Below are 15,436 nucleotides of genomic sequence, written 5' to 3' on the forward strand. Positions count from 1 at the left end.
TGGTTGATTGTGGTTTTTTTTTGTTTTCTATTTTTGTTGCTTGGTTCAGTACCTCGACGGGATTTCGTTGCACTTGGCGGAAAGCGAGTTTTCTGTACATTGTATGCTTTTCCCGGCTGACGGTTTGCTATATCGGCGTGGCAGCTGTGCGGCCGCAATCGTGGTCTTTATGGCATTATTGACTCTGGATGCGCGCGGTGGGAGCTTGTTCATGGAGTATGTTGTGGGTAAGCGAGGGGTGGTGGTGGTGGTGATAGCGGTATGTGTTGTGTTGGAAGTGGAGCTTGAAGTTGTTTCGTGCGTTGGTTCGTCTGGTGTCGTCGTCGTACTCGGACTGTGGCTTGTGGAACTTGTGGCTGAAGTCGTCGTCGTCGTCGTCATCGTTGTTGTCGTTGATGTAGTCGTCGACGTCGTCGAGGTGGTGGTCGAGCGTTGTGTACTTGGTGCTACAGTTGTCGAGGTGGTGGTAGAAGGCAATCGCTGGGTGCTGGAGCTCGATGTATACCGAGGGGAGGTACTCGTCGTGGTAGTGGTCGTCGGCTCTGTAGTGGTGTAACGTCTCGACGATCGGTAAAGAGGTTTGTACTGGGTAGCGGTTCTAGCAGTCGTGGTGGTTGTCGGAGCAACAGTGGTCGACTCTTGGTACGAGTAATCCGCCAAATCCTCCTCGGGCGGGACTTCGTCATCTTCATCTTCGTCCTCATCGTCCTCTTCGTTACTGGTATTGTCCTCCTGCTGGTACGACAGCAGTTCCTTTTCGGTCGGTATGTTCATTTCGGGCATCTCTACGGTCGCACGGAACTTCTTCGTCGTTGACTCAGTCTCGCTGTTGGAGGAAGGCCTAAATGTGTTCAATTCAGTCGAGGTTAAATGGAAACGAGTGTAGTACACTGGCTTGTCTGTGATCTTAACCACATCAACGGGTTCCGATTCTGTGCTAATTGTTACGTTCTCCGTGGGAGCTATATTCTTTTTGTACACTTCAGCATTATCGTCACTAAAACGTGACCTGTAATGGGTTGTATTCGTCGAAGAAACGTCATCGCTAGCGTCGCGAGATCGTGACTCGGCGGTACGAACACGGTTCGCATATGAACCGGTGGAAGAGGAGACCGAAGGCGACACGGAAAGGGTCACCTTGCGATCGGGATACTCGGAAGATATGGAAAGCACCGTGGTTTCAGTGCTGGTAGAAGTCAGGTTAGCGTTTGCGTTACCGTGTTTAAGGGTGGCTTTCGCGGCCGTTGGCCGCAGCCGAGAGTATGTTCGTCTTAAGTGACCACGGCTACGGTGCCGATAGCGAGGGGTGGTTACCTCGTCGGATGATTCGACAGGTTTTATGAAAGTGAACATTGGACGGTACCGTCCTCGGTAGACTTCGGTAGATTTGGGGGCGTTAGTGGCAGTGTAGTCCTCTGTGCTCGCAGCGGAAGTCGAAGACGTTAAGGTACTGCTTGACGTTAGTGGGGTAGTACTCGTGCTGGTGGTAGACTCTGTTGTGGTTGTGGTAGTGGTGGAAGGAGTTGTGCTTGAGGTTGTTGTAGTTGGCTCGGTGGTAGTGGTGGTGGTGGTAGAAGTAGTGGTAGTGGTAATAGGAGCAGGAGTAGTAGTTGTGGTAGTAGAAGTTGTGAAAGTAGTTGCAATATCATGCGTTGTTCTAGTAGCAGGTGTAGTGGTGGGCTTTACAAAGGTGGTTAGTTTCGATGGAGCGGTTATCGAGAAAAAACTTCTGAAAGAAGATTCACGAGGTGCTTCGGAAGTAACTCGGTAGGTGTTAGAAATCACTCTAGGTGTAGAGTAAATTAACGATTTGTCCGATGAGGTCATTTGTCGTTGCACTTCAAGGCTTTTGAACGGTGATACGAGAAGGCGTGTAGAAGTGCTTGGTGCGAATGTTTTGTTCAGAGTATCTTTGAAGATCTGTCCCCGAGAGGTGAAACTTTGTACTGCCTCGGAAATTTTTCTACTATCAAAGGTGCTAGATGGGGGTGGTGTTGAGGTTGTTCTCGGTGGAAAACGTGTAGGTGGCAATGTTTTGATTTCTAGCTGATCCAGAAAGTCGGTTTCAGCTTTGAATGGGATGTAGGAATCGTCCAGTTCCTGCTCATCTTGCTCCTGGAGGGTATTGGTTTGAGGTTTCGAGAACACATTATCCGGATATGAGGCAATCCATTCACTGGGTGAGGTTGGGTCCGTATCGAGATAGCTCACTTTAGCGGGTCGACTACTAAGTCTGGTAGATGCAGTGGCTTCGGCCCGATTCTGGTAGTAACGCGAGCGTATCGGAGACGTGGTAGAACTTGACACGAAATGCAGCGCTTTGCCCGTTGTTGTAGTCGTAGGTTCAGTGGTGGTGGATGTCACCTTATCAAACACTCTCGAGTGTGAATATTTGGGGCTGGGCGTTGTAAGTTCTACTACCTCTACTGTTCCTTTCGTTATGGCAGGTCTTCCGCCGATGCCAGCATTCAGCGTTAAACGAATTGATTTGTTGTTATCGAATTGACTGGGTTGGACTTCATATCTAGGGGAAGATGTAGTGGTACTGGTGTGCTCTTCGAGTTTGGTGTATCCCACGATCTTTCTATAATCATTATGATCTGGGCTGATTTCAGGGCGAGGTTTTCCACGAATAAATTCGTTATCCTCAAATTGGTTGGATTTGATCCTATATCTCGGCGGATTCGTCGTGGGAGTTTCAGTGGAGCTAACGAACTCTCTGGGTTTAGTGTACACCGTAGACAACCCAACGGGTTTTCTATAATCTTTTGGCTCTGAGTTGGTTTCGTAGCGAGTGTTTGTGCGAATAGATTTGTTGTCCTCGAGTTGGACGGGTTTGATTTCATTTCTGGGCGAAGTCGTCGTGGGCCTTGCGGTGGAGCTAACGAATTCTTTGGGTGTAGTGTACACCGATGTCAAATTGGAGGTTTTCCTATAATCGATTTGATCTGGACTGACTTTGTCGGGGTTGACTTCATATCTGGGTGCGTTAGTGGTGGAACGCTCCGTGGAGCTAATGTACTCTTCAGGTTTAGTATACACAGACGACCCAATGGTCTTCCTGTAGTCAACTTGTTCTGGGCTGATTTCGTAGCGAGTTTTTCCGCCAAACCCGGTGCCGAGTGTCAAGCGAATGGATTTGCCGTCCTCGAATTGGTCGGGTTTGATTTGATGTCTTGGAGCAGATGTTGTAGTGAATCTTTCTGTGGAGCTAATAGGTTCTTCGGGTTTAGTGTACACCGTTGACAACCCTAGACGAGGTTTGTCACCGAATACTGTGCCCAGAGTCAAGCGAATAGACTTGTGATCCTCGAACTGGTCGGGTTTGACTTCATATTTGGGCGCGCTTGTCGTGGGTCTTACGGTGGAGCTTGTGTGTTCCTCGGGTTTGCTGTACATCGAGGACAGTCGCACAGTTTTCCTGTAGTCGACTTGATCCAAACCGATTTCGTACCGAGGGGATGAATATGAGTATGTCACTCGCGTTGGAGCCGCACTAGGGCTGAGCGTGGAAGTTACCGGCAACCGATTTGTCTGGTTCGTCTTGGAATTTTCGGACTTTGCAGCGGTTCGTGGGGATTGGGTAGAGCTTGGGAGTATGTGCTCGGTCCTGATATCATATATCGGAGTCCGGGTTACCGGTCTCTCGGTGGTCTGTGGTTCGTATTTGAAGCTACCCGAGGGAACTCGAGGAACCTTGCTGTCGTTCGAATACTCTGGCCGAGGTTCGTAACGTGTAGACGAGGATAGAATTGGAGTCCTCGTCGTTGTTGTCGTTGTTGTTGATGATCCATGGCCGAAGATTGAACCCAGCGTCAACCGATGTTTACTGCCGTTAACTCTGAAATCGTCCGAGTTAAGAATATAACGAGGTGATTGTGTAGAGCTAGGGCGCACCAGAGTAAAATTTGGTTCGACAAACTGCGAGCCATCGACTTCGATGGTTTTGATCGTGTCCTGTGCGTTGAATGGTCTAGCAGTGGAATAAGCAGAAACTGGTGCGAATGTGGTAGATGTAGCGATAGTGGATTGCTGAGTGGCGGAAAGTGTAGTGCCGAGAGCCTTGAGAAAGGTATTTTGACCGCGACTGCGAATACTTGGGTTCAAATAGCTATCATAATCAGGTATAGCCGGCACCCGCGTCAGGGGAATCACCGGTTTGTGTGCCTTGAAACTCTCTGGCTGTATGTCGGAGATGACGTAGGTATGAACGTTTTGCTTTTGTATTTCAGGGCGTGGTGTTGTGGTTGTGGTGCTGGTAGTAGTAGTTGTAGTTGTGGTAGTAGAAGTAGCGCTAGTGGTTGTCGTAGGTTTCGTGGTCGTGGTCTCGGTTGTAGAGCTTAGTGACCTCAGTGGCTCAGGGCTACTGTTGAATGAGTAGGTGAAGTAGTTTCTAGGCTTATCATACGAGAAGGGACTGTCCCCACGGAGCCCACCCGAAGTGTAATTGGAGGATGGCGGATTGACTGGCAGTAACTTTTGTGTGATGAACTTTTTGTTCGACTGATCATTGCTGCTGTCTTCGTCCCGAGCGTCATATTCGTAACGTGTTTTGCTAAGCGGATAATCATCGTCGTCGTCATAGTAGCTGTCCTCTGGGATGGGATGGAATTTTATTTCCGGAGGGATTCGGGACAAAGGTTTGCCGTCACTGTCGAAAGGTAGGGAGCGACCGGTTGTGCTGGTAGTGCTAGTGGTTCTTGTCGTGGGTTTGTAGATACTCGATCCGGAACTGGGGGACCGAGGTGTGTAGGAAAACGGGGAAAAGGACACTAGGATGGGACTCTCCGTCGAGGTGGAAGTGGGACCCGCGCGTGCTGCGAGTGTTAATATAATTGGTTTGGGAGTTGATTTTTTGCTTTGTTCATCCAATTGTGATGATCTGTTGGAATAGATAGCATTGGTTGGCATTTTAGAAATGGTGTTTGATAAACGTATCGGAAAGCAAACATTCAGATATTAGAAACGAACGAGAACCGGGTGCGATGATCATAGCGGAGATTTTTGGAATCTAGGTTTCTTTTTGTCAAACAACTAAGCTATTAACCAAAGATCTCTTTTACTATGATCACCTTCCATAATGCAACTTGTCCAATTAGTTATTGTTATTCACGAAAGTATTGGGTGGGCGTTACATAAGATGCATGGGAAGATGGGCTAGGCTTTGGGTTTTCGGGGGGGTAGGATATGTACGTATCTCGAGGGACTGTAGTATTGATTAATGGCATGCTAGTGTACAACGGCGATTCTTTGGAACCAGTTTAGATACGAATGATTCTCCCATTTTGTTTGTTTGGTAGTCTTTCGTGCTGATGATTGCGCGTAAGTTGGAATGATAATGAGAAAGCGGAAGCTAACTGTAGTGTTAAATAAAGGGGAGGTTGGAGTATAGATTGAAGGACATTTTTTCCGAGGAATAGGACAGAGGATTAAGCTGCAAAGACGTACGGATACACACACAGACTAAAATATAGACAGAAGAGGTATTAGAAGTACGAAAATGACGCGACAAGCACTAATATTTCCTTTCCGTATTTTTTTGTTCCCGGTGTTTGCTATTCTAAATGATTCCACTACAACTACCGATGATCCGTTTTTTGGTTGATAATTTTGAAGCGATGATTTCAGGGTTGGCATGACTGACGGCTGACTGACAGTTACAATAGAAGCAGAACGCCATTTTTGGTTCTCTTTTGCTGTACCTTGTATAGTACTGTGGAGGAGCGGGTGTTGTTGCTGTGGTGGTCGAGGTGGTTGTAGTGGTTCTTGCTGTAGTTGTTGATGGGAGTGAGAACGGCACGGGCGATGTTACGAAGGCGGTCTGGTACTTTGGACTGTTATAGTTACGAACCGTTGACGATACCAAAACCGGACGGTCAGAAATTGAGTTCAACTCGTTTCTGTGCGCATTTGGGACGGCCCGCACATTAAAATTATGAGTCAAATCGGTTCCGAACAGGGGAAGATTGGTTTGTTTTGTATTTTGTTTTTATTTTTCAAGAGGGGAGGGACGGCATAAAAAGTTGGTTAGAGAATTATTTCGTTTCGGTATACTTATTTGTAGAAGCAACATTGTTCAAAATATATAGAGATACGCAGTGAAAAAATATGAAACAAATCGAATGAAATACCTGATTTGGGTGTTTGTCTGCTTCTGATTATAACGATCATCTTCAAGCTGGGGATGAGTAAAACGTTGAATCAGACATTATTCATCACTTGTTGGTGTGCAACAACTTTTGACTTACCTGTGACACAAGGGCATCATCATAATCCGCCTGATAGGACGGGCGCTGTTGGTAGGTAGTTCTGGGAGAAGTGACGTACGTTGACGGTTCCCGCTGAGAAGTTGGAGCGATGGTTGTGACTACGGTAGGACGATAAGTAGACGATACGATTGCCTTCTGTGGCTGTTGGGGCGATTGTTGATTGTTCTGATTGTACTGTGGTTGATACTCTGCGGAAAAGCAAACGATTTGATTCAAAATATGCATTTGATTTGTATCTCCTTGATCGATTTTTGTACGGTGTGTCGGATCATGAGGGCTTTTACACTTTAAATAAATTTTTAGCACATGTTTTGGCATCCTAATTCATTACATTAAATGAGCTTGAATATAACAGACTATGTGCAACTCTTCCATACTGGTACATCATTTGTATAATATTGGGTTGGGGAAAAAGAAATGTCGTATATTGTCAAAATATGGCAACACTTAAACATATCTTGTGTTGTACTTATCGCATCGGGTCATACTATACGGCCATTTAAAGACGAACCTGTGCTACAAGTGTCGTTTTGACAGTGTTGTGATTGTCCATTTCAGTCTCAAGTTATAGCGCGTCAAAGATGGAGTCTACCAAGCAAGAAATTCGCCATACTTTACGTTTTTACTACCTGAGAGGTAAAACATGCAACGGAAGCGGTCGACAAAATTCGTGTAGTTTATGGACCCGATACTGTAACGATTCGAACAGCACAGCGTTGGTTTGATGGATTTCGTTCTGGTGTAGTGGCTGTCGAAGATACACCCCGTACTGGTAGGCCAATCGTCGTGGAAACCGATAAAATCGTTGATATTATCCAAGTAGACCGGCATGTGAGCACTCGCTCGATTGGCCAGGAACTGGGTATAGACCATAAAACCGTTTGGAACCACTTGCAGAAGATTGGATTCCATAAAAAAGCTGGATGTATGGGTCCCACACGAGTTGACGCAAAAAAATCTTTTAGACCGAATCAACGTCTGCGATGCACTGCTGAAACGGAACGAACTCGACCCATTTTTGAAGAAGATGGTGACTGGTGATGAAAAGTGGATCACATACGACAAGCCGGTCCAAACCATCGCCAAGCCCGGATTGACGACCAGGAAGGTTTTGCTGTGTGTTTGGTCGGATTGGAAGGGAATCATCCACTATGAGCTGCTCAACTATGGCTAGACCCTCAACTCGATTCTCTACTGTGAGCAGCTTGACCGTTTGAAGCAGGCGATTGACCAGAGGCGGCCAGAAATGATCAATAGGAATGGTGTTGTTTTCCATCAGGACAACGCTCGGCCTCACACATCTTTGATGACCCGCCAGAAGCTACGGGAGCTCGGATGGGATGTCCTATTGCACCCACCGTATAGTCCGGACCTGGTTCCATTCATCTGATTATCATCTCTATCATCTCTTACGGTCCATGCAAAACGCTCTTGGTGATACTAAGTTGGTCTCAAAAGAGGCTTGCGAAAACTGGCTGTCTGGGTTTTTTGCAAATAAGGAGGAGGGGGGAGGGGGTTTATAAGGGGAGCATAGTGAAGTTGCCTTTTAAATGGCAACAATTTTGCGAACAAAATGACGCATATTTGACTTAAATTGGATAATTTTAAGTATGTTAAGTCGTAAAATTTCGATCAGAAATACGACATTTCTTTTTCTCCAACCCAATATATGCCATAGCTATACAAGAATAATATGAGCAAGCGGAACAAGAGACACATTGCAAATGAGCACGCACTAAACCTTATCGCATACTTTGCCACATGCACGCCCCTGACCGAAAAGGAAATAGGTTCACGTTTATAGTCTCTTTTTTACTCTTAGAAAACACATTTCAACTTCCTTTTATAATGTAGTGTAATTTTATCACGCATTTATATAACAGCACCAGTGGCTATGTGGATAGTGGGGTCGTGTAAAACAGCCTTGCATTCCAACCCACCTTGGTTCGATACCCGCTTGACATCGATCGGACTTTTTTCTTGGATACAATTCCAAGCTGACGTTCAGTCTGAGAGAAAGAGATGTCTGCTCCCATACATGCAATCATTTTAAAGCTTTTGAAAAAGGTGCTTTTATTTGTTCATTTCACCCTTCAGCACACGAAACAGCATTTTTTTTTCTGCCGAAGATGATATTTGTTTCTGCCAAGAATGTAAGTTTTTTACATTGGTTTATAACGCTCTATCAACTAAGCCAACTGTCAACTAAAACCCCAAATATGCACATAGAATATTACGGCACATGTTCCATTATTTCACTCATCGTATCTGACTATTTTCGAAGCACCGATTTCAAGAATTAAATAATTTTCTTGACATGTATTGTACAGACATCGGTGACCAGACCGAACAATTTTCCAGTTTTCCAGCCAATTGGGAAAACTTGCCCTAAACTCTCGGCCTTGAGAAAGACCCTTTTGGACGTCCCATCACCACCGTCGACTGGCTGCCAGCTGAATGTCTGTGAATCGTGAATGATGATTTGTGGAGATGGAGTATTGATAGAGTGATCTGTAATTCATTCACCCTCGCTTAGGAAAAGGCAAATTTAGAAAACTTATTCTGAGCTCTCGGCATTGAGAAGAGACACTTTGGACTCCCATATTATAACTAAATTCTTACACTGAGTGGCGCAAACCGAATTCAACACAACGAAGCAATAATATTTTCAAATGAGCTCTATGCTTCAGCATTAACATGTACTATTGATTGCTCGCTATCCACAGCGACTCTGAAATACTAAACTTATTGAAGATTCAAGTAGTTTCTCAGTATCTCTTAGCAAAATCACTTCGCCAACGCTCCGAAAAACATCATTCCCAAAAAAATAATCTTCAAATGATACGACGCAGCACCTTTCGCAGAACGACAACAGGGAATTTGAACTTAAACTTTCATCTGAAGAACGCCTTCGGCTTGAAATGTGCTGCTTTTTGACGCCACTTGTAACCCGGAAACAATACACGAATTCATGTAATTTGAACGATCGATCAGAAAAAGTCATCAATTGGCACGAAAATACTCTTTATTTCACACAATCTTTTCCCGGACGGAAAGATTATAAAAATCGATTTTATCTAATGTGTGTATGCGATTCAAAAATGAAAAGACACTCTGAAAATCGATGCGGTGTCTCAACCGCACAGTATTGCATCACTGTGTGTGTTGGGTTCGGTTCAAAAACGGTTCTCTGGTGGAAACGTGTCTTTAGATGCTTGAACTTCACGTGGCAACCTTTTAGGAAAATTGTTCTGGAAAGAACTGATGAATTAATTGCTTCTGTTTTAGCACCAGCTAGCTGCTGCTGCTGACGAAGTTGATGCTGATACTGATGTTGTTACTGCTGTTAATGTTATTTCTGTTGATGTTAATTTATACTTTTTAGGTTTAATTTTGCTACCCTGCTTCATTTCAGGTTCTTCGTTTCGGTTGATGGTGTAAACTACTTCCTGTTTAGAAAATGACTTATCGTTTCGCAGAGAATCACACAGGGGGTGGCTTGCGACCTAATGTCTCGCTTCTCTTCGGAAACTGAGTTATGTGCGATATTTTCTCGATTCGCTCCTTTTGGTTGGTGCAGTTCGAGGAGCACAAACTCATCATTTATTGACGTAGGACTACGTCTAACCGGAAGATATAGGGGGTGAAATGGAAATCTAGGTACTGAACAAGTAGGAAAAAATGCAAGATTTGGAACGGTTATAACTCGAGCATTTCTCAATAGATCGCAAAAGTTTTTGCTTCAATTGATAGGAAATATATCTACGCATCTATCATAACGAATAACATTTCATTTTTCCTGAGATAAATAATTGAATAATTGTGAAATATCAAGCATTGTCGAAATGCACTATGTGCCAATTTTTGATTGGTCCATTTTGTGCTCCTCAAATCGTACCGACCAAAACGGGCAACCAGAGCAGCAGCGAAATAGAATGAAGCACGATTGGAAAGGAAAAAGAAAAAAAATGAACGAAACATTGGTTGCAGTCTCACACATGCGTAATTCTCGAGCCAGCCAGTCAGCTTAAAAATCCCCGCTCCTCTGCCGTAACGATCATTCTCATTCAAACCGTACACCACATCAGTTCGCATCACAACACATCAACAAACCAACCCAAGCAGCCATGTCTGGACATGGCAAAGGAGGAAAAGTGAAGGGAAAGGCAAAATCCCGCTCGAACCGTGTTGGTGTGGAGTTCCCCGCAAGGGTAGCTAGGCCGAGCGCGTTAGTACCAGTGCATCAGTCCACCTAGCCGGCGTTATATAGTTTCGGCCGCCGAAGTGATCGAGTTAGCTGGCAAAGCTGCTCGCGACGATGAGAAAACCCGCATTCGGAACAGAACACCTTCGGTTCGTGGACATCAAGACAACAGGCAGTTGCAGCGAGTGGTGAGTGGCAAACGCTATCGCAATACGGCAGCTGGTAGCAGAAGAAAAAAGTTTGTTCGTTATACAATCTGCTCTGGTGGCAAATCCAGAACAAGGCGGCATCGAGGGCGTTCGGAATGGTTTTTTTTTCAAAACCACGAGTACTAAATTTTCTAAATTGGAACCATTCCATTAAACACGGCGCTTATCAGGGCCATTAAACCTTTCAAAAAAGAGTTTATGAAATACAGTTCATTGCTTTCTAAAATAATATCCAAAATAATAATAAAACACAAATTGATTTTTGCATAATTTGTTTGCCAGGATACGATGAGTATGTGAATTTGGCAGTTGTTCTGAGCTTATTGATGGTTGGGAACTTTCCCGATTATTCAATTTTAACCAATTCTTAAATTGTTTCCAGATTGAAAGTACAGTAATTTATATTAAGCTCGACATTTAGCTAACTGGACGGACCAGTAATGCGACATATTTAGTTGTACATTTTTGTAAACATAGAGTTCGGGGTCCAAATTATGACCCCACATTGAAAGTCGACACTGTACCACTGTCATCGAAAATGTTCAATTACAGGTTAAAATCGCCTCAAATGCGACACTGAGCGGTGCTTCGGCACGTCGCGTTAAATGTAATTTACTGTACAATATGTCACAAGCTGGATGGGAAGAAATTTTCCAACTGTGAAAGCTGTGGCGAGTGGCAAAGGCAATAGCTAAACAGGAAGGTTTAACCGAACAAGATGGGGATATCGAGTGATAACAAAAACACAACACCAAAGGTTCTTTTCAGAACCACCAACATGTTCATAAAGAGCAAACAGTAAACTAATCCATTTTTCAGGTGGATAAGTAGGTATTCACGTAGGAGAAGAAAATAAAACAATATATTTAAAATATATATTAAACAAAAGCTGTCCCCTTTGTATAGTCCTACGTCACTCCGGTTATGTCCCCGACATTTCCCACCCGTCTTTTTGTTTTAAGAAAAATATTTTTATTGTGATGCGTAGAAATATTATCAATCCATTGATGGAAAAATCTTTACGAACTATCAATAGATGGTGGAAGGTAGTCCTTCCAGTTAGTTCTACGTCGAAATTTTGTGGAACAAGCCTTCCGAACAAGTCCAAGCCATTTCGAAGGCTTGCCAAAATCTTCAATAACAAGCTCAATGAATTTGGAAATTATTTCTAGCATGTATATGCTCTTGGAAGAGCAGTTTGGATCCCGGAAAGACCTTCCAGCCATTCTCAGATTTGTATGGAATCCACCAAAATCAGGTGAAACAAGTATGTTTTATGTTCTGAATAATGAATCAGCATTAGATAATGTTTCGCATCATGGCCTAATTATTTACAAGCCTAAGAACTTTGGATTTTCCGCATGCCTCATGAATATGATCAAAAAGTATTTCCCTGGTAGAGCATTCAATGTTTTTACTAAAAATATTGTTGTCATCTAAGAAATAGACCCATCTCGAGATGAATTCTTTTCAATATTTACACATTAGTTTAGTCAGGAACTTTCATCAGAGGGAAATCTTTCACCATTTGCAGATTACAATGCCGTTATTTAGTAGGGGCCAGAGTGTCACAGCTTTAAAATCTTATCTTCAATGGTCGCGCATCCGCTTATTGAGCGTGCGGTCGAGGACTCTTCATTGGAAATATTCTGAACAGCATTTCTCTGAGATTTGTTTGATCGTCTTTCATTAATATACTCCAATTAATGGATTGTTCAAATTGTTCACAGTTCATTCGTTTCCGCACCGCACATACATGTAAATCGAACGTTAGTTTTGTGGTATGGTTGCATTATTCGTTATTCGTTTTCCAGATCTGTATCAGTTTTATTCTCAATTTAGCTAATCGCAATAAGCAAATGGACTCTTGAGTTTCTTCCTTGCGCTAGGCATGTTTATCAAAGAAAACTCCATCTGCGATTTTCTTTCTAAGGGACGAATGATTTTTGACGTTCCGAATGCCTTTCAAAATTTTGATGTAGGACTACGTCTTACATTAAGGGTGCCAAATCAGTTAATAACTATTTTTGCTGCGAACGGATTTTGACGATTTGCATATTGATTGAATAGGAAGGAAATTCTCTGAGATCTACGTCAATATACTATACGTTACAATCCTCTGGTGTGTAGAGTGTTCAAATTGATGAAAACTAGAAACACCCTATTTTCTCATACATTTGTTCTGTCCATTTGTGTGCTTACCTAACTGTGCTGTCAAAAAACGGGCAACTTATGCAGCCGCGAGGGTAGAAACAGAAACGGATTCTAGCTCTACCCTTGCAGTATAAAATACAATATTTATACACCCTTTTTAGTGTATAAATATTGCATATCCTCTGAGGAAAATTTTTACATCCCCTTTTGGTGGTCACCGAAGAGACATGGTTGCCGGCGAGCGTCTAGCGAGAATGAATTGTCTTTCTCATTCTGTTCATTTTGTGTCATCCTCGTTTCCCCTCGAGCTGTGGATGCGAATGAATAATTTACTCGCTGTGCATCTGGCATTGCAATTAACATATCGAGCCTAGCCATGGCAAAGCAGGCAAAATTATAATAAATTTTCACCACATTATATGGCGAATAATCTCTTAGCTTTGTTAGCGGTTCATTATATCGATGCATCCGTGTGTTACCGTGTGCGTTTTCTGTGGAACGCTTGTTTGGTGCTGGTTGAATGGCGATGCACTGAAGATGTCTGTAAGTGCGACACCACTATGCAACACTAAACAACATGTTGAGGAAGGCGGAATAACAAAGGGTACTGATGGAACAAATATTTAATCGCATGTTGCCGAGTATTTGTTGCAAATGTGAGAGAGAACGCCGGGAGCGCGATAAATACTCAGCGCAATTTCTGCATATACACATAACAATGAATTGCGACATGTGACTAGTTCAGATATTGTTCACGCAAAAGCAAGAACAAACCCACGCTACAAAGCCACACAAGCCATTAACCTTTCTCAAACTCACTGAAACTATTCTATTAAAAAGTGATTCATGAATTTTCTTTGCATTTATGAATAATATCCGAAATGATAAACAAGTAAATTAAATAAAACGAATGCGTGGTCCTACGTCCTAAGCGGTCGTGTCTTGGATACAATCCCCTACAATTTTTTATATAAATTAACACAGAAACGGATTCTAATCACGCTACAGCCAGCGAGCTATCATGAGCCTTCCTTGAGACTGAGAGTTAACTTCAAAAAACGATGATTATGTGTTGAACCACAGAGTCTGTAAATTTATTCGCCTCTATTACTTTCAAATGGAATAATTGGAATAATTGTTTGTGTGTGTGCTCACAGGAACGATTTCGGGATTCGGTTCATGTCTCATGTGCATTTTTAGACTCGCAGTATGCAGTATGCAGACTAATATTCGGCGTATCCGTGAACAACTTGAGTTTTGAATTTTATTTTTCAAATTTCGTTTTTGAAAGTAGTATTCGAAGTAATAAACAAGAGAATTAAATAAACAATTTCGTTGCTCTACGTCAACATTGCCGGTGTTTCTTCCATACCATCCACTATTATTTTTTCATGGTCAGAAACATTAATTTTTATAATAGTTTTATGGAAATATTTATTTGATTCAGTCGCTAAAATAGAACTACCTTATGTTCTAGTCGAATGGATCATTGAACGAAACTGGAAAAGTGGTGGAACGAGATAGCAAATACGAGAAAATTTCGGAAATGCATCCGAACAGCTGTCGAATAATTTTCATGTATTTTTCCCTTAAAGTTCATTGAAAAACCTACAAAATGACAAAATGACATAAGAAGATAGTGATTCCAAATCGCGGCGATGAACGAAACAAGAAGGCCAAAACGCAATTCCAGAAGTTGTACACGGCAATGCTGACAACAGTTCGATTGCGGGTAGATGTGATGGATGACGAAATCTACGCCAATGTAAACTTTAAATGGTTTCCTGGGCAGGAGTTTTATACGGCAACCAGAAGGAGCAAGGTGGCAGACATTTTCAAGTATGTGACCTGTGGTTTGAAAAATGATATTTTGATTGCAACCGGGACTGTCAACCTGGAAGTTTACACGAGCGAGTGTCTGGGGAAACGTCTGCTGTCTTTCCTAAAACAACACGATTGTTCAGCACTATTTCGGTTGAATTTGGCGTCCTGCAATTACGGAATAAAGGCTAGGGCCCCAGCAACGAGCAGAACAAGACACTATCTCAACACAACTGGCAACAAAGTTGGTGACGAAAGATCCGAAATTCTGGCTAAATCGTAAGCTTTCGCTTTGTCCAAAGACTGGAGTTGAATCGTCAAACACATTATCATTGGACACAAGATGAGGATTTATGAGTACGACACGCAATCGAGACATTTGGCAAATTATTTACGATTGCCTGACAGATTTGGGTTGAAAGAAATCAAGTGATTTTCGGTTGAAAAACCGATCCTCACGCAGTGTATTGGTTTGCAAGAAGATGTTAATGAAGTACCAGAAGGTACCAAGCCTATTTCCATCAACTCCCTGAACAGGAATATTACGTCGCTAAGCCCAAATTTGACGTTCCGAAGCAAATTCAAAAGAAGTCAAAATTTGCGAGGAGATTTCTGAACTGGTTCGTGATTTGCTGATGTAGAGATGTAAGCATTCCCTACATCTCTTCTGTAACTATTAACGGTGAGATATACAGGAAAAAGTGTCTACCGAAGCGTCTCTTGTCTTTTCTAAAAATGAACAAAAGTTCAAGTTCATTCTGATACACCAGTAGAGGGTA

General features: G+C 42.9%; 1 protein-coding gene across 3 annotated transcripts in view; it reads right to left on the minus strand.

The window, feature by feature from the left end:
- Positions 1–15,436, minus strand: part of LOC129780566 (mucin-2) — a 437,053-nt gene that overhangs the window by 31,548 nt on the left and 390,069 nt on the right. For 2 of the 3 annotated variants that reach the window (XM_055788949.1, XM_055788952.1), the window contains exons 6-9: positions 6,249–6,457; positions 6,132–6,178; positions 5,703–5,900; positions 53–4,882 (exon numbers count right to left, since the gene is read on the minus strand). In XM_055788949.1, the coding sequence (XP_055644924.1) occupies positions 53–4,882; positions 5,703–5,900; positions 6,132–6,178; positions 6,249–6,457 (5,284 nt within the window). The remainder of the gene's footprint in view (positions 1–52; positions 4,883–5,702; positions 5,901–6,131; positions 6,179–6,248; positions 6,458–15,436) is intronic. The other variant, XM_055788951.1, reaches the window with a different exon arrangement.

Source organism: Toxorhynchites rutilus, chromosome 3 (genome assembly GCF_029784135.1).
Source record: "Toxorhynchites rutilus septentrionalis strain SRP chromosome 3, ASM2978413v1, whole genome shotgun sequence".
NCBI classification, from domain to species: Eukaryota; Metazoa; Arthropoda; class Insecta; order Diptera; family Culicidae; genus Toxorhynchites; species Toxorhynchites rutilus.